General features: G+C 45.8%; 1 protein-coding gene across 1 annotated transcript in view; it reads left to right on the top strand.

The window, feature by feature from the left end:
• The first annotated feature begins 1,129 nt into the window (after positions 1 to 1,129).
• TGM4 (transglutaminase 4) overlaps positions 1,130 to 27,042 on the top strand; it is a 36,103-nt gene continuing 10,190 nt past the window's right edge. The window contains exons 1-8 of the mRNA XM_035129672.3: positions 1,130 to 1,197; positions 14,344 to 14,523; positions 15,786 to 15,892; positions 17,668 to 17,797; positions 20,936 to 21,054; positions 23,272 to 23,379; positions 24,506 to 24,680; positions 26,699 to 26,837. Of these exons, the coding sequence (XP_034985563.1) occupies positions 1,182 to 1,197; positions 14,344 to 14,523; positions 15,786 to 15,892; positions 17,668 to 17,797; positions 20,936 to 21,054; positions 23,272 to 23,379; positions 24,506 to 24,680; positions 26,699 to 26,837 (974 nt within the window). The 5' untranslated portion in view covers positions 1,130 to 1,181. The remainder of the gene's footprint in view (positions 1,198 to 14,343; positions 14,524 to 15,785; positions 15,893 to 17,667; positions 17,798 to 20,935; positions 21,055 to 23,271; positions 23,380 to 24,505; positions 24,681 to 26,698; positions 26,838 to 27,042) is intronic.

Raw genomic sequence — 27,042 nt, forward strand, 5'->3', positions numbered from 1 at the left:
GTGCATTTTGAATCTTGCTTTCAGCCACTTGCAACCAAGTGAAGATCGTCAGGCACCGGGATTGTGCCTGACGTCTCCACCATCTGGAGGTGTATGCCTGGATATCCTTGGATCTTGACTGCTCCCACACGCTAGCAACGGATCCTTTAGAATTCTATATGTGATATTTCATCTACACAATCAGAATGAATTTCAGAAACCCAAAAGTCGTATTGAAAAATACAACTTTCAAGCCATCTGGCCCAACCATGGTAGCTAGGCATTCGATTTTGGCAACTGTAACCCTGGTTGAAGGAGCCATTTGGCGCCTAGGTGATATATCTGAGCTTCTAACACTGCTATAAACCTCCATAACTCCCTTCCAAAGGAAACCACATAAAACTCAGGTAATCATTGCAGCCCTTGAGTTTCTTCTCACTCTGAGAAGTGGGTCAAGCTTAACAACATTTTGCCACCTCATTGTATATTGCTTGGGTCGAGCAGGAAATTTGAACTACTCAGGGAAGAAGAAATTAATTTTTATTCCTGCCACCCCCTGGTTTTAAAGTATCTGTTTGCGGGGCATTTGTCTGGTTGTAAGTCGCTTTGGGTTGCCTTGCGCAAGACAAAGCAACTAACAAACTCAATAAATGAATCAAATATTCTGTAATTGAAAATGCCAGCCTTAAATAAATATCTGTGCAGGTTTTCTTCTTTCAGCCTCAACTGGCTACAGGTGAGGGTGATAAGAGTTTGAGCGAGTCCTTGATCCTGACGCCACTAAAATCCATGACCAGAGCAGTTGATTGAACCAATAACTCGACCAAACCTTTGACTTAATGGGAGAAACGGCGTTCCCTTAAGGAGTAAAGTTCTTCTGATGGCCATTTTGATACAGTCCATTTCATTCATTCCCTCTTGTGAATGAAAAAATTTGGTTTCAAGTAAGCCACCTGCCAGAGTGTTAATTGGCACATGTCTTTTCGGCTACTTGGGATGGTTTCATGCTCGTTGCAAACTTTTAAAGTTGTTCTTGCATTTCAATTTCCTCTTTCCAAGCCCCGCCCCCTTGCAATGTGCATTCTAACACCTCAAAGAATCTGATAAATAGGAGGCAGCTTCCTTCAGCCCAGTCAGAAAAACTTGGGACCGGCCGCTCCTGCCTGTGCAAATTTCTACAGAAGCAAAGCCCAGGAGACACCATGAGCCAAGCAGCTGGTAAGTACATAAGGGATGTTTAGTTCTCCTCGAATTGATTTCTTCCTCTTTACTTCTATCTGATAGCCCTGGGTAACACAACCTGCAATTAAATGATTTTATGAGTTTACTGCTGAGGTTTATGGGCACTCAGCCCCTGAGATTTAGAGCCAACACCTATGATTGTTTAATAAATGTTGGAATGCTGCTCTTTGATCTTCAGATAACATGGGTATAATGCCCTTTAAGTTTGTGTCCGTATTCTCTCAAGAACTAGCAGACCCATTTTGATAAGCTACAGCTCCCTGTTTCTATCAAAACCCTTTCTTATTATTCTATGTCTATTTTATTCTTTTTCAAATAGTCCTTAAAACACTTCCAATCTTCTTCCACCATTTTTTCTCGCTGGTCTCGAAGTCTCCCGGTCAGGTCAGCTAATTCCATGTATTCCATCATCTTCAGCTTATCAAAATAGATTGGTGTTGAAGGAAAAACGTAATATTTATCATGGTTAAGGATGATTATGGTATAAATATATGGAATCAAAAGTTAAGAGGAATATGAAGTAGAAATTGCTAAAAGATTAATATAGGATGATGCGCAGTAAGGAGGAATTGAGGAAGTCAAATATAATGATTAGAGACGAAATTGTGATTATGAAATTCTTGTTTGTGTGTATTTTGTTTTTATTTGTGTTTAATTAAAAAATAAAAAAAAATTTATAAAAAAAAAAAAAGAACTAGCAGACCCATTAAAAAGCCTGTGAGGTTCATGCACTGGGTTTATATCTATTACTATGTAGTAAAGGTCCTGTTTTCTTATCAGCACGACTGATAGTTTTTTAATGGTTTTATGAGCATGCATGCCAAGTAAAGAGGGAAAAAGTAAACAGGAAGCATTTAATTAAAGGCACAGTTGCTCTTTGAAACTGTAATAGTGCTTTCCTGCACATACTTGCAACTACTGTTGTGTTTTATTGCAAAAATAAAATCAGGGTTGTTTTTTTGGCATTGTGTGGATTCTCTGTAAAAGGTTTAGGAGCCGGTTGTGGCAATTCCAGAGAAAGGGGCTAGTGTAGAAGTAATCTGTCTTTCACACATGCACATCAAAAGATGAAGAGAGGCTGAAAAGCACATCTGAAATCTGCCCATGAAGAATGCAAGCTAAGAGTCTATTGACGTAGGAAACAACTGCCCGGTGTTGACTGTTTACGCAGCTTTTGAGGAGCAGATCATGCATGACTAGCCACAGAGAATAAATTCCTCTTGTGCACATTCCCCCCCCTGCCAAATTATTACCCCTTGTTTCCTGTTCTTGTTTGCTTAACAGAGAAGAAAGCATTTACTAATTCTCTTCTTATTTCCTTCAAAAGGAACTTCTCCACTTTGCAATGAGCAAACAATTGCGGTAGGCGTTGGAGGATATTTCTGGGGGACCTTTATTATTTCCTGCTTTCCTTTAGCTGTGGTGATACAGACCGTATTGGCCTGAATATAAGCCTCACTCCTCTCCCCACCCCCCATTCCAACCGTGAAAAGTTAAAGCGTGGCTTAAGTTCGCGACCTTACAAAAATCGGCTTTTGTGATATCGCTGCTGAATTTTAAAAGTGCTGTTTATATTCGGGCGTGGCTTATATTCAGGCCAATACGGTATAAAGGTGATATCAGACATAAGCTAAGCAACTTCCTTCTATATGCAAGAAAAGAGAGATGGGGCACCAAATTGGCAGCCCAATCTTTGCCACACTTGCTATGCTGGCATAAGTGGAAGCAGCAGCTCTTCCAGCAGAGGCAACCAAAATCTGGGGTGTTCTGGGTCAATTTTTTTGTCCAATGGTGTGAAGAAGAGAGGAGGATTCTTGATAGAAAATGGCAGAGGATGAGCTCTTTCAGAACAGGAGCCAGAGTAGTTCTTTACAGATGCTGTTGGACTACAACTCCCATCATCCCTGACAATTGGCCATGCTGGTTGTGGCTGATGGAAGTTGTAGTCTAACACTTATCTGGCAGGTGTCTTTTGCCTGTCCATTAAATAGGCTAGGGCTACCTGTTGCTCATTTGCTGAGATGTGTGGGCCCGCCCATTTTCTTTCAAATGGCCAAGAACATTGCATTGCTAAGAGCGCCTGGACTAAAATTGTCTACCAAAAAATTCACTCTTGTGGTTTATCACCACAACAGCTACTCACACTGGGTTTTATTAAAGCAAGCAATTTAAATAGACAGCGCCTAAATGACATTGAGTGACAGAACTATCTGGCCACAATAAGGAAATTTTGCCTGTGTTTTCCACCTAGTCATCTTGACTCTCTGGTACCCTATCTGCATAACTTAATAATTCCAAAATATAGTAGTGCTTTTACCCTCGCAAGATTGAATATTTAGTCTAACAGATTGAGGTTGAATCCTGACAAGACAGAAGTACTGTTTGTGGGGGACAGGAGGCGGGCAGGTGTGGGGGACTTCCTATTCCTGAATGGGGTAACTGTGCGCAGCCTGGGAGTCATTTTGGACTCAAAGCTGTCCGTGGAGGCGCAGGTTAATTCTGTATCCAGGGCAGCTGTTTATCAGCTCCATCTGGTACGCAGGCTGAGACCCTACCTGCCCGCGGACTGTCTTGCCAGAGTGGTGCATGCTCTAGTTATCTCTCGCTTGGACTACTGCAATGTGCTCTACGTGGGGCTACCTTTGAAGGTGACCCGGAAACTACAACTAATCCAGAATGCGGCAGCTAGACTGGTGACTGGGAGCAGCCGCCGAGACCACGTAACACCGGTCTTGAAAGACCTGCATTGGCTCCCAGTATGTTTCTGAGCACAATTCAAAGTGTTGGTACTGACCTTTAAAGCCCTAAACGGCCTCGGTCTAGTATACTTGAAGGAGCGTCTCCACCCCCATCGTTCTGCCCGGGCACTGAGGTTCAGTGCCGAGGGCCTTCTGTCGGTTCCCTCGCTGTGAGAAGCCAAGTTACAGGGAACCTGGCAGAGGGCCTTCTTGGTAGTGGCAAACACCCTGTGGAATGCCCTCCCACCAGATGTCAAAAAGAAAAACAACTACCAGACTTTTAGAGGACATCTGAAGGCAGCCCTGTTTAGGGAAGCTTTTAATCTTTAAGAAATTAGTGCATTCTAATATTTCTGTTTGAAGCCGCCCAGAGTGGCTGGGGAAACCCAGCCAGATGGGTGGGGTATAAATTATTATTTACTGCCTTTGGCTGTACTTGAGGGGTTGGACTGGATGGCCCTTGTGGTCTCTTCCAACTCTATGATTCTATGATTCTATGATTCCAAAAAATTCCACTGGAAAAAACTATTATGTCCCTGTGGAGATGGCACTACCGAATCGGTGGCGCATATCCTTCTGGCTTGCACTCTTTATAAAGATTTGAGGAGTGAGGTTATCGCCCCTCTATTATTGTCCATTCCTGGTCACCCAACCACTGTTACCGTGTCCTTTTTCTTGGCAGATCAAGATGAGCAGGTGACAGCAAAGGCTGCAATGTTTTTAGCCAGGGCAATTAGAATAAGATCCATTATTTGACTATTAATCCAAACCCCTGAAATGTATTTTATATAATTGACTTTTTACCTTTATCTTCTGTATACCGCAATTGCTATGGCTGGTGGCTGATGCAAATAAAGATTCATTCATTCATTCATTGCATTGCATTGCTAAAACCTACACCTGTTGGTTTCTGCTGCTGAAGACAGCGAGTCAGCCTCTGCCCATAAAAATAGAAAGCATGCTTAAACTTTCTGCTTGTGTTAATAAATGTCATCGTAAGCGGAGTGAAAGATTTATATTCTGTCTTCCATTGAGTGACCCAAGCAAATCATACGTTCTGTCCGTTGATCCACTATGTTCAAGTAGAACCTAATATTCTATCCAAGCATGTAATAAATACTGCCAAGAAATGTTACTTTGAGAGGTGTTTTAATAGGTAAATCTGTTTTACAGCGTGTATTTTTTGAAAACTGCTAAAAAATATATATTGGAGGGGGGTTAACTTGTTTCTAACATCTGGTTTTATTGGTAATTTAATGCAGTGCTTTTTTCTAAAACATGTTTAGGGGTACTCTCATTTTGACTCAAGAAAATAACTATTTTACAGTTCAAATCGAGAAAAATAAATACAACAGTACAAAGATTCACAAAATGTTTAGGGGCATACCCCCAGAAAAAAAGCACTGATTTAATGTATACTTTGTGCAAACTTTTCAGAGGTTTTTTTTACCTGATGGTATATTAATCCTGTTAAAGTAAAAAAAGTTTAATTTTAAGTTTCAATATGAGTCAAAACAAAAGAAGCACATCCTTGTAAACTACAGTAATATGGTGGATTGAAATGCAGTCTGCTGGGATCAGGGCCGTCCTTCCTATTGGGCTGACTGGCGTGGTGCGCCAGGGCACCCACCCAGCAGGGGGCGCATCAAGGAGGCATACGGAGCCGCCCCGCGCCTCTGCCTCGCCCGCTCCGCTCCGCTCCTTTCCCGGCAGCGGTGGCTAAAGCAAGGGAGCAGCAGCGGCAGCAGAGCTGCCTCCGTTGGGGGAAACCTGGACCTGGACCTGGGCTACCTTCTGCCCACACTCCTTCAAGTCACAGCAAGCACTGACAGCGCTGCCCCACAATGCTCCGCGGCACCTCATGCATACAAATGAAGTGTTGCAGAGCATTGTGGGGCAGCGCTGTCTGTGCTCACTGTGACTTGAAGGAGTGTGGGCAGAAGGTAGCCCAGGTTCAGGTTTCCCTCAACAGAGGCAGCTCTTCTGCCGCTACTGCCATCGTGCTTCAGCCGAGCAGGCAGAGGTGGAGCACAGCTGGCAGCACCCCTGCCTGTCGTTCCATGCCCTCTGGCTGCCTGCTGCACCTGGCCCTGCTCGGCGAAGCACGAGGGGCGCCGGAGGGATCCTCGCACCACGGCGCCCGGTACACTTAAGACGGCCCTGGCTGGGATTCCTATCTGTTACCAGCTATTTGGTGGGATTGCAAGTTACTGATTGGCACAATTCCATTTTGCTGCTTTGGACATACAGTGGTACCTTGATTCTCAAACTTAATCCGTTCCGGAAATCCGTTCCAAAACCAAAGCATTCCAGAACCAAGACACGTTTTCCCATAGAAGGTAATGTAAAACAGATTAATCCATTCCAGACTTTTAACAACAACCCCTAAAACAGCAATTTAACATGAATTTTACTATCTAACACGGCCATCAATCCATAAAATGAAAGCAATAATCAATGTACTGTACTATAAAATAAATAAGACTGTATTGTACTGTAGATGATGAATTTAAAACTAATTTTCCCCCCCTTACCTGCACTGATGATAGTCATTGTTTGGATGGGGGGTGTGGCGTTTCACCTCTAGGGGTCTAGCAAGAGTTAAGTTGCAGGGAGGTAGATAGCCAATGGGAGCTCTCCAGGCATAGGCAGGGATATATAAGGAGAAGCAGTCAGTCATAAGGGGAGTTGAGTTGAGGGAGTTGATGAGAGAGGTGGAGAGGATTTTGAGATAGAGAGAGGGTTAGAGAAGCTAGTGAGGTGAGCTGTGGTGCAGAATCTGTAAGAGTAATAAGAAGGGAACTTCAGTCAGGGAGGAACAGGGGGAGAACTAATACTAAAGGTTAAGTTAAGTAAACATATTTGAGAAACCGTGAATAATTTTTTATGCTTGTAAGATCTTCACCTAAATAAACTTAATTGTTTTGTTCACTGTTCATCTGACTGGATTCCAATCAATTGTGTACCAGTACACAGATTTACTGGTTGCTAGCAGCAAGGGGAAGAAATAGGCGAGGGAGGTATTGGGTCAATAGACCGTCAAACGGCCGGGGACCCTTTACCGGTGTATCTCGCCACAGGGGGCTTTTATCCATTTCCGCAGTCACACAATCAAGCAATCAGTAGCTGAACTGGGTTCCACACAGTCACAAAAACATATTATCCGAAAAAGCCGCAAAAACAAAAATGCAAAATAAATAGCAAAGACAAAAGCGCCAAACTTAATCTGTTCCAGAAGTCCGTTTGACTTCCAAAATGTTTGAAAACCAAGGCGCAGATTCTAATTGGTGCAGGTGCTTCAGAAACAATAGCCGACAGCCACATCGGACGTTCGGCTTCCGAAAAGCATTCGAAAACCGGAACACTTATTTCTGGGTTTTCAGCATTTGAAAACCAAGGCATTTGAGAACCAAGGTTCTCTGTACATGATATTCTTGGGTGGGAAGTCCCAGGCCGGAAGAAACCAGCTCTGTCAAGGCAACCTCCTTCTTGAAAGGCTTGTGATTAGGATAAATTGCTGACTTCTGGCCCAAGGAGAAGCTAAAGTCGCCACAAAACTTACCCGGCCAAGCCATAGTCACTGGCAGTCATCCCTAACAACTAAGCCATAGAATAATAGAATTGTAAAGTTGAAAAAGACCCCAAGGGTCATGTAGTCCAACCCCCTGCAATGCAGGTATAACCGTATAAGTTTGAGGGGTTTACATAACCCCCACAACAAATCCACCTTTGTTTCTAGCTCACAGTTTCTAGCTCACAGTCAACTCAAGGTCAGATTGAAAGATTTATTAATGGGAGGGAAGAGGTGGCCTTTCAAAGTTAGAATGGTCAACATTTGCTTGCAAAGGTGTGCCTGTACCTTTTAGTAACTGTACAGCAGGGAGACATAGCTCGCCCATCTGTCATTACATCAATGCAACAATAGTTTAAAAAAGAAAGAGTTTGCTGACCCCACTCCCTCCTTCTCTGTACACGTATTCAGTGCACTGGACAGGTACAGCGCTAAGAAGCAGGAAATTGCTCGTCTAGAAATAATTATAAAGCCACGGGGCTTTTGCGTTGACTTTCCGTGGCCAGTTCTGTAACCAGCTCTGTTGTGTATTGAGTCAAAGGATTTTATATCTGTATTATTATTGTCTGTATTTGCATTAGGATAAAGTAACTGCCTTTTGGTTCCAGAGAGTACAGCTACTATTGGTTCATTTAAGCTGCTGTATTTGGATCCACTGTCTTATTGGTTTCCTCCAAAAGGCAGCACTGTGATTGCTTGATATTGTTCCCTCCAAAATGTATCCCTTCCTAGCTAGTCCCCTGTCCCTATAAATGTAGCTTTCCTCTCCTCAGTCTTCAGTCTTGTTCACTTTAATAAAGAGCTGTTACTAGAGAACTGTCTCCAGCATGTTATGTCAAGAGAGCTGAAATCACAAACCCCACGTCACAACAACTGGCGACGAAGGTGGGATCCGGAATGCTGAGGAGCGGTTAAACACAGCCCTGCCTCAGAGTCCGGATTGCAGCTTAGAACAAGACTCACTGGCCAGCTGAGAAGACGACCCTGCCCGCTAGGACAATGGAGAGTCCAAGGGTATTGGAGCCCTTCCAGCCATCAGAGCCCCACACATGGGAAGACTACGTCGAACGCTTCGAGTTCTTTGCAGTGGCTCAAGGGATCACCGATGCCAGCAAAAGAAGGGCCACATTCCTGAGCTACTGTGGGCCCGAGACCTTCAAGCTGGCCAAGGCATTACTTGCTCCAGCGAAGCTGAGTGAGACATCTCTCAAAGATATTCTTGCCTGCCTAACAAGCCACTTGGCGCCTACTGAGACCAAGATGGCCCGGCGGATGGAGTTCCATAAGAGGCAGCAGCATGCTGGGGAGTCTGTATCCACATTTCTGGCTGAACTCCGGAAGCTCGCTCAGCACTGCGGCTTCCAAAATCTGGAAGAGACTCTCCTGGATCGGTTTATTGGTGGTCTGAGCAGCAAGAAAGCCAGAAGACGCATCGTGGCTAAAGAAGAGGTTACCCTTGCTTCAGCCTTGAAGGAGGCCACCGCCACGGAGAATTATGAAAGAGAGGAGCTTGATGCCAGTCGCAAGGCCACTAAGCCACAGATAGAAGTTGCGCATGCCATGGACGAGCTAGAGGCTACTCCGAGCCAGAGCCCAGTCCGTGGGGTCGAGTTGGTGCGTCAGGCCTGCACAGTGCACAAAGATCGCCGAGGCAGTTGCCCAGGTTGTGGCGGAAACCATGAGCGGAAGAGTTGTCGTTTCAGGGATGCTATGTGCCGGACGTGCGGAAAGACGGGTCACATCGCCAGGGTCTGTAGATCGGCGGCGTCGGGAGCAACAGGAGCACCTAGACTGGAGCATCGCAGACCGCCCACAGCAACTCGTTTTCTAAAGGACTGCCACTACGTAACGGAGATCAACGGGAGGGCCGTGCAGTTTCCAGCGCAAGGCAAGGCACACGTCAAGGTGAAGATTGAGGGTCAGCAGTGCGACATGGAGGTGGACTCCGGATCTGCATTCACCATCGTGTCGGACCAGACCGCGAAGACATTCTTCCCCAGGGGTAAGTTGCCCCCTCTGGAGCCCTTCCCGGCAACCTTGCAGTCGTACTCAGCAGGCCGCATCCATGTTATGGGAATGTGTGCCGTGAGAGTACAGTTCCGGGACAAACAGGCTGTACTCAAACTGGTGATTGCGAAGGGCAGTCGCCCCAGTCTCCTGGGCACTGACTGGTTCCCCGCCCTGGGACTGAGTATCTCAGGGCTTAATTCAATCCAAACCTGCCCTGAGATGAGCGAGGCATTATGCAAGGAATTTGCTGGTCTCTTTAATGGAAAACTGGGTTGTTATAAAGGGCCCCCAGTTGACTTCGAGTTGGACCCCGGTGTGGCCCCAATCCGACTCAAACCAAGGCGAGTGCCATTTGCACTGCAACCCAAGATCGAGGCAGAGCTGGATAAATTGGTCAAGCAGGGAGTTCTCTCACCCGTGGACTCTGCTAAGTGGGAGACTCCAATCGTCACGCCCCTTAAAGCAAATGGGGAAGTCAGGATATGTGCAGATTACAAATGTACTATCAATAAGGCACTCAGGGGAAACTCATACCCCATTCCAGTCGTATCACATCTGTTGGCTAAACTGGCTGGGGGCAAGGTGTTCGCCAAAATTGACCTGGCACAAGCTTACCAACAGCTGCCAGTAACCCCACAATCAGCGGAAGCACAGACTATTGTCACACATAAAGGGGCGTTCAGAGTTAACAGATTACAGTTCGGAGTTTGTGTGGCCCCAGGGATTTTTCAAGGGCTCATGGAACGCCTGTTAAGAGGTCTGCCGGGGGTCTTGCCATTTTTTGATGACGTTTTGATTGCTGGAAAAGACCCACAGGAACTGGTTGCGCGTGTCCGTGCAGTGTTGCTCAAGTTCAAGGAGGTGGGGTTGCAACTGAAAAAGGAAAAATGCAGTTTTGGGGTGCCAACGGTGGATTTCTTGGGGTTTAAAATTGATGCATCAGGCATCCACCCCACAGATGCTAAGATTAAGGCCATCATCGAGGCACCACGACCACAGAACAAGACGGAGTTGCAGTCATTCCTGGGACTTATTAACTTTTATCATTCGTTCTTACCCCAGAAAGCTTCGGTAGCTGAACCATTACATAGACTATTGCAGAAAAAGAATGTGTGGCGATGGGGGCGGGAGCAGCAGAAGGCTTTTGACTCCTTGCGAGGAATGCTGAGTAGCAGGAGCGTCCTTGCTCATTATGATGAGTCAAAGCCGCTGGTCCTGGCATGTGATGCCTCTCAATACGGTCTGGGGGCTGTGCTGAGTCATAGGGAACCGGATGGGTCGGAAAAGCCCATCTCTTTCTATTCCCGTACGTTGTCGCCCACGGAGCGCAACTATGCTCAAATTGATAAAGAGGCACTGGCTATTGTGTCCGGAATCAAAAGGTTCTATGATTATTTGTACGGTCGCCATTTCTCCATTGAAACGGACCACAAACCACTGTTAGGGTTGTTCAACCCAAACAAACAAACGCCACAAATTCTCTCCCCCAGAATGTTGCGTTGGTCAATATTCCTGAATGGGTTCCAGTACACCTTGACCCATGTGCCGGGGAAACAGTTGTGCCATGCTGATGCGCTGAGTCGATTGCCCCTTCCTGGCGGGAGCAATGAGGATCCTGCTCCGGCGGAGCACATTATGATGCTAGAAACACTTCCGGGGGCTCCTGTAACAGCTACGGATATAGCTGAGAAAACTAGGAAAGATGCTGTTCTCTCCCGTGTGCTCACTTGGGTGGGGAGGGGGTGGCCAGGTGGTCCGCATGAAGAAAAATTCAGGCCTTATGCGACAAGGCAGCACGAATTGTCCATGCATAAGGGTTGTCTCCTATGGGGAGATAGGGTGATCATCCCAGCACCACTGAGAAACAGGGTTCTTGAGACGCTTCACATGGGACACCCGGGAATGGTCAGGATGAAGTCGCTAGCCCGATGTTATGTGTGGTGGCCTGGAATGGACCAGAACATAGAACAATGGGTACGAACATGCAAGGCATGCCAAGAGGTGCGGCCAGAAGTGGCCAGAGCACCAGTCCACTGGTGGGAGCAGTCCAGGACTCCCTGGAGCCGGCTGCACATAGATTTTGCTGGGCCATTCCAAGGGAAGGTCTTTTTGGTTATCGTTGATGCATATTCCAAATGGTTAGAAGTGGCGATGGTCCCTAGCATGGCATCAGCTGCCGTAATCAAGGTGTTGAGGCAGCTGTTTGCTACCCACGGGTTACCTGAGACCATTGTATCAGATAATGGGGCAGCTTTTGTATCCCAAGAATTCAGGGCATTCTTGGCTGATAACTTTATAAGAGGGGTCACATCCGCGCCCTTTCACCCATCCTCCAATGGGCAGGCTGAGCGCATGGTAAGAACAGCCAAAGAATCCATTGCGCGCTTAATGGAGGGTAACTGGTCGGCTCGCATTGCGCGAATGTTATTTTTGCAGCATGCGACGCCGTGTACTGCGACGGGCAAGTCGCCAGCCGAGCTGCTCTTAGGTAGAAGACTGGTAACGGTGCTGGATTATGTCCACCCAGATAAAATGCCAAACCGTAATTCAAGAGCAACCCCCCAGGCTGAGACTGACACAACAAGGTATCTCGCCCCTGAAGATCTGGTCTGGGTGAGGAACTATTCACGTGGTCCGCGGTGGGTGGCCGGTGTGATCACCCGGGCTAGTGGACCTGTGTCCTATTATGTGACCTTGGAAAATGGGCAAGTTTGGAAGAGACATATAGATCAGCTGAGGCGCCGGGCGCTCAGCAGGGAGGAGTCAGATGCAGAGAATTTACAGACTGAGGATAATTCATCCCTGGCTAATGACGCACAGCTGCGAGACCAGAGTGAAGATGGCCCAGAGGTGCAGTCACCAGGGGCTTCAGCAAATGAACCAGGGTCTGCTAGTCCTCAGGATGACGAGGTACAGGTCGGGGACCCTGAGATGTCTGGGACTCCATCTGTTCCTGACGAAACCCCTATAGCAGCCCCTCCACCACAGGTAACACCCAATCCAGAACCTGCAACACCTGTTGTCAGGAGATCAGGTAGAAGTTGTAGGACCCCACAGTACCTGAGGGATTACGTCTGCTGTGCTCACTAGGGGGGGAGGGGTGTTGTGTATTGAGTCAAAGGATTTTATATCTGTATTATTATTGTCTGTATTTGCATTAGGATAAAGTAACTGCCTTTTGGTTCCAGAGAGTACAGCTACTATTGGTTCATTTAAGCTGCTGTATTTGGATCCACTGTCTTATTGGTTTCCTCCAAAAGGCAGCACTGTGATTGCTTGATATTGTTCCCTCCAAAATGTATCCCTTCCTAGCTAGTCCCCTGTCCCTATAAATGTAGCTTTCCTCTCCTCAGTCTTCAGTCTTGTTCACTTTAATAAAGAGCTGTTACTAGAGAACTGTCTCCAGCATGTTATGTCAAGAGAGCTGAAATCACAAACCCCACGTCACAACAAGCTCCTTGGGGAATCGGAATGCAAGTTTGGGCAGACCTAAAACGACATCGCTTGTTAGGTGTAAGCACAAAGATGGCATGGGATCATTTATATCCTTTAAGATTCAGCTGCTAAAGACAGCCTCGTAAAGATGGCAACAAAAAATTACAAACCTGTGTAATGTTTGTTACGCAGGTTTGTAATATCAGCATGAAGGCACTGATAGTAGCCTCTGTTTCTATGCAGTAGGGAGGAAGCCCTTACTCTGTGGCCAGCACAGAAACACAGGCTATTAAGCAGCATAGTAAAAATATTTGCCTTCTCCTAAGCTGACTGGCAGAGGAGCAGTGGATTGCTACATCTCTCCTCCGTTGGCCGCCTGCATTTCCATACCGGGTACAAAGAAAAGAAGGTTTCCCCTCCCCAGTATACAGCAGGCTGAATCTTCTGCCAGCCTCATATCCTTGTTGTAAGCTTATAGGAGCGGGTGGCGCTGTGGTCTAAACCACTGAACCTCTTGGGCTTGCCGATCAGAAGGTCAGTGGTTCGAATCCCCACAATGGAGTGAGCTCCTGTTGTTCTGTCCCAATTCCTGCCAACCTAGCAGTTCGAGAGCACACCAGTGCAAGTAGATAAATAGGTAGCACTGTGGCAGGAAGGTAAATGGCGTTTCCGTGCGCTCTCGCAGTGTTCCGTTACACCAGAAGCAATTTAGTCATGCTGGCCACATGACCAGGAAAGCTGTCTGTGGACAAATGCTGTCTCCCTCGGCCTAAAAGCAGAGATGAGCACCACAACCCCAGAGTCCCCTTTGATTGGACTTCACCATCCAGGGGTCCTTTACCTTTACCTTTTGTAAAGTTGTACATGCTGTAGCGTTAACATTGCCTTTAAACTTTAGAAACCACCAAGCTGAATGAGATGCCAGCCTCCCCTAATATGCAGACAAACATGAAAATCATTGCCCTAAACGACCTCGGCCCAGTACAACTGAAGGAGCAGCTCCACCCCCATAGTTCAGCCCGGACGCTGAGGTCCAGCTCCGAGGGCCTTCTGGTGGTTCCTTCCCTGCGAGAAGTGAGGTTACAGGGAACCAGGCAGAGGGCCTTCTGAGTAGTGGCGCCCACCCTGTGAAACGCCCTCCCATTGAATGTCAAGGTGATAAACAACTACCTGAATTTTAGAAGACATCTGAAGGCAGCCCTGCATAGGGAAGTTTTTAATGTCTGGTGTTTTATTGAATTTTTAATATTTTGTTGGAAGCCACCCAGAGTGGCTGGGGAGGCCCAGCCAGATGGACGGGGTTTAAATAATAAAATATTATTATTATTATTATTATTTATTTATTGCCTTCTTTGCCATCCTTTCCAGGGGATCCGCTGAAGGTTACTGGAATCGATTTCCTCCGAGAGCAGAATACTCGCCTCCATCGCACCGGCGACTACAACAACGGCAGCCTGATTGTGAGACGTGGGCAGCCTTTTGAGTTGAAGCTGACTTTAAGCAGGGAGCTGAACAACAATGACAACGTCACACTGCAGCTCAGCGTTGGTAAGCCAGCGAAACATTACTGGATTCGTCCCAGGGTGTCTAGGAATGCAGCAGAGTAATTCAGCCGTTTGTCCTTCAGAGATGCCACAATCTGCTACCAGGGTCAGGCAGACACAGTGGGCAAGTTCAATAAAATTAAAAGTATTTGTTTGGCTTCCAATGCAGATATTTTTATATCTGTTGAGAAGAGGAAGGGGAGTGGAACTCAAGAGGGGAACCATAGCTGGAAATGCATGTTGTTGTTTTTTATTCCACTGACATCCCAGGTACGTAGTCTCTGGGACCTTCCAGGTAGACTACCATCCTATATAATAAAGTGCAAGTGTCTCTGCGTCCAGGTTCCCTGTGTCCCTGTGTCCGCGCTACTGTGCATGTGCCCCACGGACACAGGGATTGGATGCAGAGACTGCACACACACACGTGCACGCTCTCCCCCCCCACCTACCGTTTCCCTGCGGCCGCCAACCGCTGCTCCCAGCCGGACTGAGCGTTGGCGGCAGCGGGGGGGGGAGAGCGTGCATGTGTGTGTCCAGCAAGGACAGGTCCCGGGGTTCGGAGAAGCGCTGCGCAAGCACTTCTCCGAACTCCAGGATGTCTCCTTCCTATCTGCGGCTGGGGGAGAGGAAGGAAGGAGGAGAAAGGGCTGCTTTCTCTTCCTTCGTTCCTGTCCCCCTGCCGGCGACAACAAGGACATGTCCCGGGGTTCGGAGAAGCGCTGCGCAAGCACTTCTCCGAACCCCGGGATGTTCTAGCGCCCGTTTACTCAACGGGCTGAATTACACTAGTAGAATCATAGAGTTGGAAAGAATCCCAAGGGTCTTCTAGTCCAATGGGGGAATCTCAACTAAATCTCTTCCAGGCACTGATCACATTGAGATTTGCTTGGCTTTAGCAATGTAACAATATCATAATCTTTGAAGCCACGCTACTCCTTGAGTACAGAAAGAACAACACACACTGCTAATCTTTTATCTAAACAGGAACTCATTGTTTAATCGAGGGTTTTGTGATTCTACATCAGATGCCAAATTGTGGGTTAAAGAGATTGTGAATACAATGTACTGCTTACCTCCTGGGACTGTTATATTAGAGGAAACACACAAGCCACTTAGCAAAATTATTTGGCATCTTCAGCCTCCTTCTCTGTGCAGTAGAAAATGCTTCAGAGAGGGCGCCTGAAAACAACGGCTATTGTCATATTCGCTGCTAACACTTTTTTTGAATTTATTAATGTTGTTCGTTGTGAATTTGCGTCCTTCCAGGTGAAAAACCAATGCAATCCAATGGGACTCTTCTATCCATGAAGGCAAGATCAGGACAGACAGATCAACCCTGGAATGCCAAGATTTGTCAAGCAAATGGGAAGGAGGTACATATGTTTGGGATAGCCTAGAGTGACTGACATGGCCATTTACATGTTATGGCTACCCCACAGAAGGTGGTTTAAATTGCTCTTCAGGGTGGATGTCATTTCAGGTCAAGACTTTTCACTATTTTATTTGCGATACCCTTCATGATATCCAGAATGTGATATAGGGGTGCTCAAGGGACCCAGGTAATCAAGAACTGAGTTCTGTTGCCTTCCAGCTTGGGGGGGGGGAGAACCCTGTTTCTATGTGTGGTAGGACTTCTGTAATTTACATACGAGTACCACTGTCACCATGGACACGGGTGGCACTGTGGGTTAAACCACAGAGCCTAGGGCTTGCCAATCAGAAGGTCGGCGGTTCGAATCCCCGCAACGGGGTGAGCTCCCATTGCTCAGTCCCTGCTCCTGCCAACCTAGCAGTTTGAAAGCACATCAAAGTGCAAGTAGATAAATAGGTACCGCTCCGGTGGGAAGGTAAACGGAGTTTCCGTGCGCTGCTCTGCTTCGCCAGAAGCTGCTTTGTCATGCTGGCCACATGACCCGGAAGCTGTACGCCGGCTCCCTCGGCCAATAGAGCGAGATGAGTGCCACAACCTCAGAGTTGGTCACCAGTGACACCTCCTTACGCCCATGGCCAGCAAAGGGACGCCTGCATACCCCCGGTCCCTGGGCTGGCTGAGAAGGAGGGAGGAGGAGTATCGTCGGAGGGTGACCTGTGCCACAAACCAGATTTAATGAACATATCAGAGTGCTCTGTAAATTCATAGTCTTTTATATATCAACCTCTTATGCTCTCCCACACTCGCCCAATGCTAATATCCCTTCTTTTGGCTTCTTTTAAATTCTTCTCACCTTCTGTTGTAATACCTTTTAGCTTTCCAAAACGCATATCAGATTTTAAAGACTGTATCCCCCCGCCCGTTTATGCTGGTCTAGGACCATAATAAAGATTTGTATTGTATTGTATTGCCTCCTCCTCTGCAAAAGGGCTCCACAGCCCTCAGGTCTGCCCTCATCGTAGGGCAGCTTTGAGACTCTTTCTCCTTCCCCTTGCCTCACTCGCTGCTGGCTCAGTTAGTGCTGAAGGTAGCCCTGACCCAGGGCTCCAGCATAGGTCAGCCAAGGGTGAACACCTGGATAGGCGGAAAGCCGGGAACAGACTATGTCTGCCACCCAGATGTCCCCCTGGACTCAGGCACGGGCACAACCCCCTCTCAGGGGTTGACCAAACCATTTGAGTCCCTGGATTCCTTTAACAGAATACCCTTCACATAGGGATGGCGAGAGCGTTCTCCCATCCCTATCACCTGAACCAGTGCCTCTCCGCAACCTTACAAGTTGTGACAATTTGCTACGCGGCAGGCGAAACCCAAATGACACCAGCCAATTAGCCAAGTGGGGAAAATTCCTGCCATGTCCCTGTCCCAATGATAGACGACACACGACGGCATAGCAAGGTCAAGCGCAAAAGCCCTAAAAATAGGGAGAGGTGGGTGGGTCTTCCGAATGCACGCGCTGAAAGAGGAAGCTCTGAGTCACGTGCATGGGTATATATAGGTCCCTCGATCCGTTTGGACTGCGCCCCATTGGCCAGATTAAACCCAACATTGAAGGACCTACTAATTGGGTGTTGTGGCTGACCAATCCTACCCACCCACAACACAGGAGGTCGGTCTCCAGGTCTCACCACAACATGTGCCCTCTTTTAGGGAGGACACGATTTATCATATACTGTACACTATTATAGCCCTATGATGTTTTTGTGTTTTTCTTAGTGCCGCATTGTTGTAACCAGTCCAGCAGATGCAATTATTGGAAAATATCTTCTAAATGTGATCACGGGACCTAGCGTTTACACTCCTGATAAAAAATTTGTCTACGTTTTGTTCAATCCCTGGTGTGAAGGTAATTCATGTGACCTTATGAGATTTAATTCATATTGCTATAATATAAGGTTAACTTTTAAAAACGTGTCTCTTGTTTAGCTCTTTTCCTCATAAATGCAATGAAAGCTGGTTTTGCAGTGATTCCATGAGGAGTGTAATATTTTTTAATGAGGTCATCAAGTTATGAAACTTCCTTCTGTTGCTGCTCACAGTATAATTATTGCAACCCAGTTTAAACGTAAGCAGGGATACATTTCAACACACTGAAAAAATGCCTATAAAACCCTGTGGGACATTTAAAACACATGATGTCTCTCATAGAATCTTGGGAGTTGTAGTTTCCCCCTCACAGAACCACCATTCATAGAACCATTAAGAAACTACAGTTCCCAGCATTCATCTGCTTTGACTGCTGTGGAGATGAGTTTTATTTGGCGTTCTCTTGGGATGAGTGGATAACAACCGCTCTGTTCCAATAATGTGTTTGAAAATATTGTGCTTGTGAATGAACAGAGCCAGTTGTAGGGGGCGGATATAAATGGCATAGTTACAACAACAACAACAACAACAACAACAACAACAACAACAACAACAACAACAACAGATTTATTATTTACACCCCACCCACCGATTTGGCTGGGTTTCCCCAGCCACTCTGGGCAGCTTCCAACAGAACATTAAAATACAATAATCTATTAAACATTAAAAGCTTCCCTAAACAGGGCTGCCTTCAGATGTCTTCAGATGGAGATCTGATCTCTTTTATTGGCTGTCTGCTTCACGGCCAAATGTACCTCAGGTTAAACCGCCACAAAAGGGTCATGCTTTCAGCATGCACAACAGTTGGCAGAAGTAGTTCTGAAAAGCAGCAATATTTCCCCCTCTTTCTGGTGTGCATGCTCCCATTCATCCACTCTCAAAATCAGTGCTGTTTTCTTGGGAAAAAAGGGGCCAGACTTCACCATGAATATTCAGATACACACTGATCTCCACAAACTCAGACACGAAATTTGAAAAACATAGAATTCTATTTCACAAATCAACAGGACCTCCTGGGTTCTTTTACTGAATCGACTTGGAATCGGACTGATATTTACGGATATTGTTAGTTGATATCTTTTGTGTCTTTACACTGTAATGTACTATTATTTACACACACTACTGTGAATTCTAAGTTGTAATAATTATTTCAAGCTACATATACTCTAGTGGATTTGAAGCTAATTTCTTGTTTGTATTCATTTGTTCTGTTCAAAATTGCTAGTCTTACCAGAATACATACCTTTATTTGACTGTAACTCGCGAGTAAGATTTCTTCCTAGCATTTAAATTTCTGGCCAGAGTTCTGTCGGTGTCCCTTGTTATAATGGCAATGGCGCCTGAGAGGGGCCAGAACTGAGTTCCAGAGAGTTCCGGCTGGAAAAAAAAAGCCCTGGTCAAACTAAGGCTCAGCCCTTACCCAGATGGGAGCTGTTTCTGGAGAAAAGCAACGTCCCTTGTGTGCAGACAGGAGTGAGTTAGGCAGCCTCTCCCCGAGTCATGTGGATGGAATGAATCCAGCAGAGGCAGATTCTTTTTTCCTTTTCTTTTTTGGCAAATATTTTTATTGAAAGGTACTGCAAAGTGAGGTACAATAAAAGCCAAACAAAGCTAAGAAAGGGGGGAAAGATACAGAAAAGCCAAAAACAAAAGAAAGCAATATAAAAAACCAAAAAATAAATAGGCAAGGGATAAAAGAAAGAGAGAGAGAGAGAGAGAGAGAGAGAGAGAGAGAGAGAGAGAGAGAGTAGCCCTCTATCACAATACAGTGGTCGTCGTCGTTGTCGTTTAGTCGTGTCTGACTCTTCGTGACCCCATGGACCAGAGCACGCCTGTCTTTGTCCATGGAGTTTTCTTGGCAGGGATACAGGAGTGGCTCGCCAGTTCCTTCTCCAGAATACAGTGGTACCTCGGTTTAAGTACACAATTGGTTCCGGAAGTCCGTACTTAACCTGAAGCGTACTTAACCTGAAGCGAACTTTCCCATTGAAAGTAATGGAAAGTGGATTAATCCGTTCCAGATGGGTCCGTGGAGTACTTAAACTGAAAGTACTCAAACCAAAGCGTACTTAAACCAAGGTATGACTCTATCATTTATCCATATGCAGAAAAGTAGACCTTCCCAGCTCTCACCTGGGAACCTCTGTTTCTTCCCCCAGCCTCCCATGCTGGGAGATCCCCTTTTCTCTGTCTCCCACTCAGAGACCCTCATCATTCCCCCCTGTCATCCCTCTGTGTATGTCTTCGTCACTCCAAGACGGAGGACTTCTAAAAGTTAAAAATAAAACCAGCTAAGTTAAGGGCACAAAAAAGGGGGAAAGGAAAGGAAAAAAGAAGAGTCAGATTCTATATCTGATTCAAGAAGAGGTTTATTCACTGAGCCTCTTGGGCTCGCCGATGCAAAGGTTGGCGGTTCGAATCCGCACGACGGAATGAGCTCCCATTGCTTTGTTCCAGCTCCTGCCAACCTAGCAGTTCAAAAGCACGCCAGTGCAAGTAGATAAATAGGTACCACTGTGGTGGGAAGGTAAATGGCGTTTCCGTGCACTCTGGTTTCCATCACGGTTTTCTGTTGTGCCAGAAGTGGTTCGGTCCTGCTGGCCACATGACCCAGAAAGCTGTCTGCAGACAAACGCCAGCTCCCTCGGCCTGAAAGCGAGATGAGTGCCGCAAACCCATAGTCGCCTTTGACTGGACTTAACCATCCAGGGGCCCTTTACCTTTTTTATTCAGGAAATACTCAGTGTTTTTCTTCTAGAAAGAAAGGTGCCAGTTGTTACAGTAAGTGCCACACTTCTAACCAGTGCTTTTCATCTGGAAAAAAAGTGTTGGTACTGCGTACCCTTGAAGTATCCCCAGAAAAAGAAAGCAATGAAAATACTTGATAATGAGAAGAAGAAATATATATAGCAGGCCATTTTGTTTATGGGTGGGGTCCATAGCTGGGACTGGGAAGCCAGAACGCAAATTGGGTAGTTTTGAGCCCATCAGTGTTCTTTATCTGTCCATCCATCAGTTTCTTACTGCCTGAAAGCCGCAAGTATGTCGTTTGCCCAGTTTCTCCCCAGTCAGACTTCCTGAAAAAAAAAGAATGAACACGCTCACATATTTTCTTTAGCGGATTCTGTCTTCATGCCTGGTGATGCTGAAAGAGCCGAGTACGTGCTCAATGACACCGGATATCTCTACGTTGGATCAACAAAAATGATACGTGGAAGACCTTGGAATTTTGGGCAGGTAAAGACTCGTATGTTTCTCTCTTTCTTTCGGTCTGGATGTAAGCAGGTTGCAGTTCTGTTTGAGGTTCCAGCAACCACAAACAGAAGCCTTGGAATCCTGTTCAGGCCTGGGGTTGTTTGTTTTTTGAGATGGGAGGAGAGGAATTTCGGGAGCGGGGGCACGGGGATGATGATGATGATAATAATAATAATAATAATAATAATAATAATAATAATAATAATAGGAAATCTTCACTTGTTGCACTAAAATGATCAGTTGCCCGCACATTGGATAGGTATCTGCCTGCAATCCTGGAGAGTCAATTGGAATGAATACTTTTGGACTAGGTGGTCTGACCTGATCTTGGGCAGTTTCTAATGTTCCTTTAATGCTGGAATATTAATAATAATTTATTATTTGTACCCCGCCCATCTAGCTTGGTTTCCCCAGCCACTCTGGGCGGCTTCCAACAAAGATTAAAAATACATTAAAATGTCACACATTTTAATGTATTTTTAAGGCTCACATCTGAGGCTGCCAGCTCCGGTGAGGACCGTACCGCTATGTAGCACACATGCTGAGTTGCATCCAACACTGGGGGAACTGCGCATGATGACTGTCGCATCAGGAAAGACCAACCAGGCATCCACCCAATGCCACATTTGTGCGCCAAGTCCCAGGGCGACATCCTGCCTGCCTGCTCTGCTCCCTCAAGCTTGGGTTGGGGACTGAGCTACATCCCAGCGGACATGGGGTGGGTGGGCTATAGAGGCCTCAGCCCCATAGAATTGGCGTGGCTGCTATATGGAGTAGGGCCTAGTGCGTGGGAAAATATTCCCTTCTCCTTTCCTTCCTCTCAAAACGTTCCTGTGTGAGAATAGAGGGGTTTTTTAACTCACAGTATACATCCTGTGAACCCTAATTTCTCCTTCATGATATGTATTGTATACTATTATGGGTAGGCAAACTCCATCAGTACATCCAATCAGTACACCCTGGAAGCTTGCAAGTACTTACTGGAGTTTTTAAAAAAATAATGTGCAAGCTTCTAGTCTTCCATATGCCTAGGCTGTCCCTCATGTTAAGTAGAAATCATTACCTCGTTTTTGGGGTGGCCCCAAGATACTCAAAAACCTAAGTCTCTATTAGAGGAGCCTGCAGCAACAAAACGTCATTTTAGAGTGCTTTTGCTCAGTGTTCCAGGCATTCAGCCATGATATTTCATTCCAACCCTGCCGCCCCCCCCCCCCGTTTTCCTTTTTTCCTCCCAACATTTGATCAGCACCCCCTGAGCAACTTACAATTTTGTATGCAGCCCAGAGAAATTATCCTTCAGCATTGTTGACAGAACAGCAGGGTACGTTGTGGGTAAGCATAGGCTTTGGCCTCTGACACTCACCGGTGTCTTCCTTTGTACCACATCTACACAATATAATATCAGTTGGATGGGAGACCACGTGTTGAGATTCCTGAATTCCAGGGGGTTGGACTAGATGACCTTTGGTACCCCCCTTTGCAACTCTGCAACTCTATGAAAACTTCCATTTAAACAAATCGTATTCCTGCCAGAAGAGGGCAGTAGCATATTGACATGCACCCAACAATTCTCAGCAGCCTTTATAAAAGCCTTTAGAGACGGAATTAGTGGGATGCACTGCTATATTTTGTGCATGGGAAAAAAAGACCCCTTTATACATTCAAAGCTGTTGTGTCTCAAATGCTTTATGTAGGCATCTGTCGGCATCCGTCTGCCTCAAGAGACAATGGAGGAGCACGCCTTTATGTAGGGCTGCCATTTGTCTGGGTTTTCCCGGGGAATCTGGCTGCAAAATGGCATCTGGGCAGATTTTCAGTAAATCTGCAAAATGTCTGGGCAATTATTATTTTTTAATGCTTAAAAAATCCATGAAGAGTGCCCCCCCCAAAAAATGGCAATCTACCTTTGAGGATGAAGTCAAACCATTGGAGAGTTATAGCGCCTGCTGTGTCTATAGGGACCGATACGGGAGAGACATGTTTTGTTGCAGCTGGTTAAATATTGTTCACTGCTGAACAGTGGCAATGATCTCAGAGACAGTCCCATTTTTCCTTCTGCGTGTCAGCACCACACATTTCACAAGCATTGAATTCATTTGAAGTTTGCAGAGGACGTATTGACATCTCGGCAGCAGTTTTATGCTGTGTTAATTGAAGGAAAGTCTTAAATGTAAGACTTTGCTTTCTGTCTCAAAACAGTTTGAGGAAGATGTTTTGGATTGTTGCATGTACCTTCTGGATAAAAGCCAGCTCAAACCGAAGGCGAAGAAAGATCCCGTGATCATCTCCAGGGCCATGTCAGCATTGGTAAGTTCTTAAATGTACCTTTTAACTCAAGATTGGATTCTTTGGGGTTAGGACAAGAAATCTGACCAAATACTTTCAGACCATGCCCTGTACACCTATCGTGGCCATAGCATAATACAGAGATAGGGAGTGTGTGGCCTTCCAGATGCTTGGGGAAGAGGAAGGTAGAAATTTAATTAATAATAATAAATTTATATGTCGTCCCTCTGACTGGTTTGCCCCAGCCACTCTGCACAGCTTCCTTTTTAAAAAAATGTTATTAGTTTTCACAAGAACAAATTTAAAATAATAAAAAGAAAGAACTCTTAACATATATGAGATTCTCTGAATCCCGTGACTTCCCTCCCCCGCTCCCCTGCATGGGTCCTTAAAATAATTTTTCTAAAGCTAAATATCATTACGTTCTCCACAGTTTTTATCTCTCTAAATTACCCATGCCTTTCGTTTCTTTATAAGTTATTTTTTAAAGTCCAGCTAATGTTTTTATTTGTTTACAATGGTCTCCTAAGTAAGTTATAAATTTTCCTCGTTCTTTTTTTAAAAGTCGTTATCTTCTTGATTCCCGAGTCACCCGGTCAATTTTGCCATTTCAGCTTAGTCCAGCAGTTTGGCTTGCCATTCTTCCCTAGTCGGGACTTTTGGTTCTTTCCATCGTTGGGCTAGTAGCATCCTTGAAGCTATTGTCACATACATACACAGTCTTTTCTGGTCTTTTGGAATGTCAGAACCTGTCATTCCTAGTAGAAAAGTTTCTGGGTGTTTTTTTTTTTACAAATGTTATTTTAAACATTTTTTTCAATTCATTGTATATCAATTCCTCTCTGCGGCTTCCAGCAAATTAAAACAGAACATCAAACATTAAAAACTTCAGATGTCTTCTAAAAGTCAGATAGTTGTTCATTTCCTTGACATCTGATGGGAGGGCGTTCCACAGGGCGGGCGCCACCACCGAGAAGGCCCTCTGCCTGGTTCCCTTTAACTTCGCTTCTCGCAGTGAGGGAACTGCCAGAAGGCCCTCGGAGCTGGACCTCAGTGTTGAACAATGGGGGTGGAGACGCTCCTTCGGGTATACGAAGCCATTTAGGGGTTTCACTGTATGGCTCTGCTATCTTCGTTTGCTTTTTAGGTTAACTCCGAGGATGATCGTGGAGTGGTATTTGCAAGCTGGTCAGGGAAATATACTGGTGGCACACCGCCTCTAGCCTGGACAGGAAGCGTCCCCATTTTGCAGCAGTATTACAGAACCAAAAAAAGTGTCTTGTTTGGTCAGTGCTGGGTTTTCTCTGGAGTGCTTACCACAGGTGAGGCATACATCTTGGAGGGAATTCAACTAAACCAGGCATCCCCCAAACTGTGGCCCTCCAGATGTTTTGGCCTACAACTCCCATGATCCCTAGCTAACAGGTCCAGTGGTTGGGGAAGATGGGAATTGTAGTCCAAAACATCTGGAGGGCCGAAGTTTGGGGATGCCTGAACTAAACAAATCCTCCATCTTTGTGGGCTTTTGATGGATAGAATATGAGAAGCTGGGACATAAGAGAGTGCGGCTGTTTCCCTCAAACCAAGCTTGCAGGCTTCCCACTAATATCTTGGAAATGGGGTGTTGCACTAGGTCAGGGGTCGCCCACCTTTTTGGACCCCAGTGGGCACATTTCAAATTTTAAGGAAGTGCTGGGGGCGCCAGTCACAAAATGGCTGCCAGGTTGTGCCACAACATGGCTGCTGTGAGGGGAACGGCATTTAGTGTACCATTACTACTGTTCCATTACCCCGAGGGACTATCTCATGCTTTCTGTGAGAAGTCAGCTATGTCCCACTGGTCCTGATTGTAGAGGTCAAAGGGGATAATTGCTTTGTATCAGGAAAAATATACAGTACGAGGTAGCCACAATGCTATCTCTCTTGCACACAGACTCACTTGCTGCACATGCGCAGGTCAGAGACACACAAACGCCTCTGCTTCTCTCTCTCTCTTTTTTAAAAATTGTTTTTTATTATTTTCACATATGCAAAACAAATATTTTCAAAATAACCTTAATCCACAATTTCCTATATCGTTGTACCTCTAATAATTGGTTATTATATTAATGCGAGCCTCTATTTTATACAGTTCATACATCCATAATCATATTTATATAATCTTCTCATATATACTGATGTTTTGCCAAATCCGACTTCCCCTCTTCCCCTCATTTGGTTTTCCAGTTTCTTCTTTTATTTTTATGAGCCCTTCCCAATTTTCCCTTGCCTTTCTCTTTAATATTTTTCATTTTATCTTGTTCACAGACATAGGTACCTATTCTTTTTGTTGCAGTTTTTATGTTAGTCGTACCAGGGTCTTCACATTTTTACAATATTCCTTTAAATACTCCACAAATTTATTCCAATCCTTTTGGAACCTTTGGTCTTTTTTGATCCCTTATTCGTCCTGTCATCCTTGCCAGCTCCACGTATTCCATTAGTTTACGCCTCTGCTTCTCACTCCAATACACACACATCTCCATACCTGCCAAGTTGCTGTCGGAGAAATAAGGGACCGGGCCGAAAGTAGCAGACCGGAAGTAGCGCTGCCGCCATTTTGGAACTGGGCGGAGCATGCTCAGAAGTAACTTTTGATGCTGCTTTGCCCAGTTCCAAAATGGCCACCGTGCCAGAAGTCGCACTGCAGCCATTTTGGAACTGGGCAGAGCAGCATCAAAAGTCGCTTCTGAGCATGCTTCGCTCAGTTCCAAAATGGCGGCCGTGCCAGAATAACCCGGGGGGAAACAAAAAAATCCATTTTTTCAGCTAGGAACAGCTGGAAAAACGGGGATTTCCCAGGGAATACGGGAGACTTGGCAGCTATGCATCTCTCCCTTTATGGTGGTGCCTGCTGCCAGCTCAACCTGCTGCCAGCTCCACAGACCCGGTAGGCAATAAGATGGGCCACTAAACAAGCTGGGAAGCCCCTCTAGCCAACTCCCTCCCCAGTGCCCAATAGCAGCAAGGAAGACCTTTGTGGGTGCCATGCTGCCTGCAAACATCAGGTCGGAGATTCCCCAACTGGATGGACATTTGGTCTGATCCTACAGGGCTTATAATATTCCTTATAATATTCAGTTTGAAGATCTTCTAAAACCGTTGTACAACTGCACCATTGAGGTCACGGCACCATTTGCCCTCCTATTCCAGCCCAGCCTCATATCTTCTTCTGGGAACAGAGCCCATTCTTTTTCCCTTGGGAAACTCCCCCTGATTAAATTCTGAACTCTTATGGGTGTTGAGTGTGGCTGAAGGGAGCCAATTGAATCTGAGGCCGACATCCTTCTCTGTATTTCAGTTATGCGCAGCCTGGGGATTCCAGCCAGGAGCGTGACCAATTTTGCTTCAGCTCACGACACAGAGGAAAATCTTAAAGTTGACATTTACTTGAATGAAAACGGAGGGAAAATGGAGAATCTAACAACAGACTCGATTTGGTAATCATCGCTACAGATTACTACCTCTTTCTGAAATTCCCACTCGTAGGAAAAGAATGGTTGTAAGGAGGAAGTTGAGAGCCTAAATCTTATTGCATTTAATATGATTGTTATGTACTGAGCTGAATCCTAGAACAATAGGATTCAGAATCAGCAGTCTGATTGGTCCGCAGGAGCTACCCAATCCAACTCCAGGTGGAAGTGA

Source organism: Zootoca vivipara, chromosome 11 (genome assembly GCF_965207765.1).
Source record: "Zootoca vivipara chromosome 11, rZooViv2.hap1.1, whole genome shotgun sequence".
Taxonomy (NCBI): domain Eukaryota; kingdom Metazoa; phylum Chordata; class Lepidosauria; order Squamata; family Lacertidae; genus Zootoca; species Zootoca vivipara.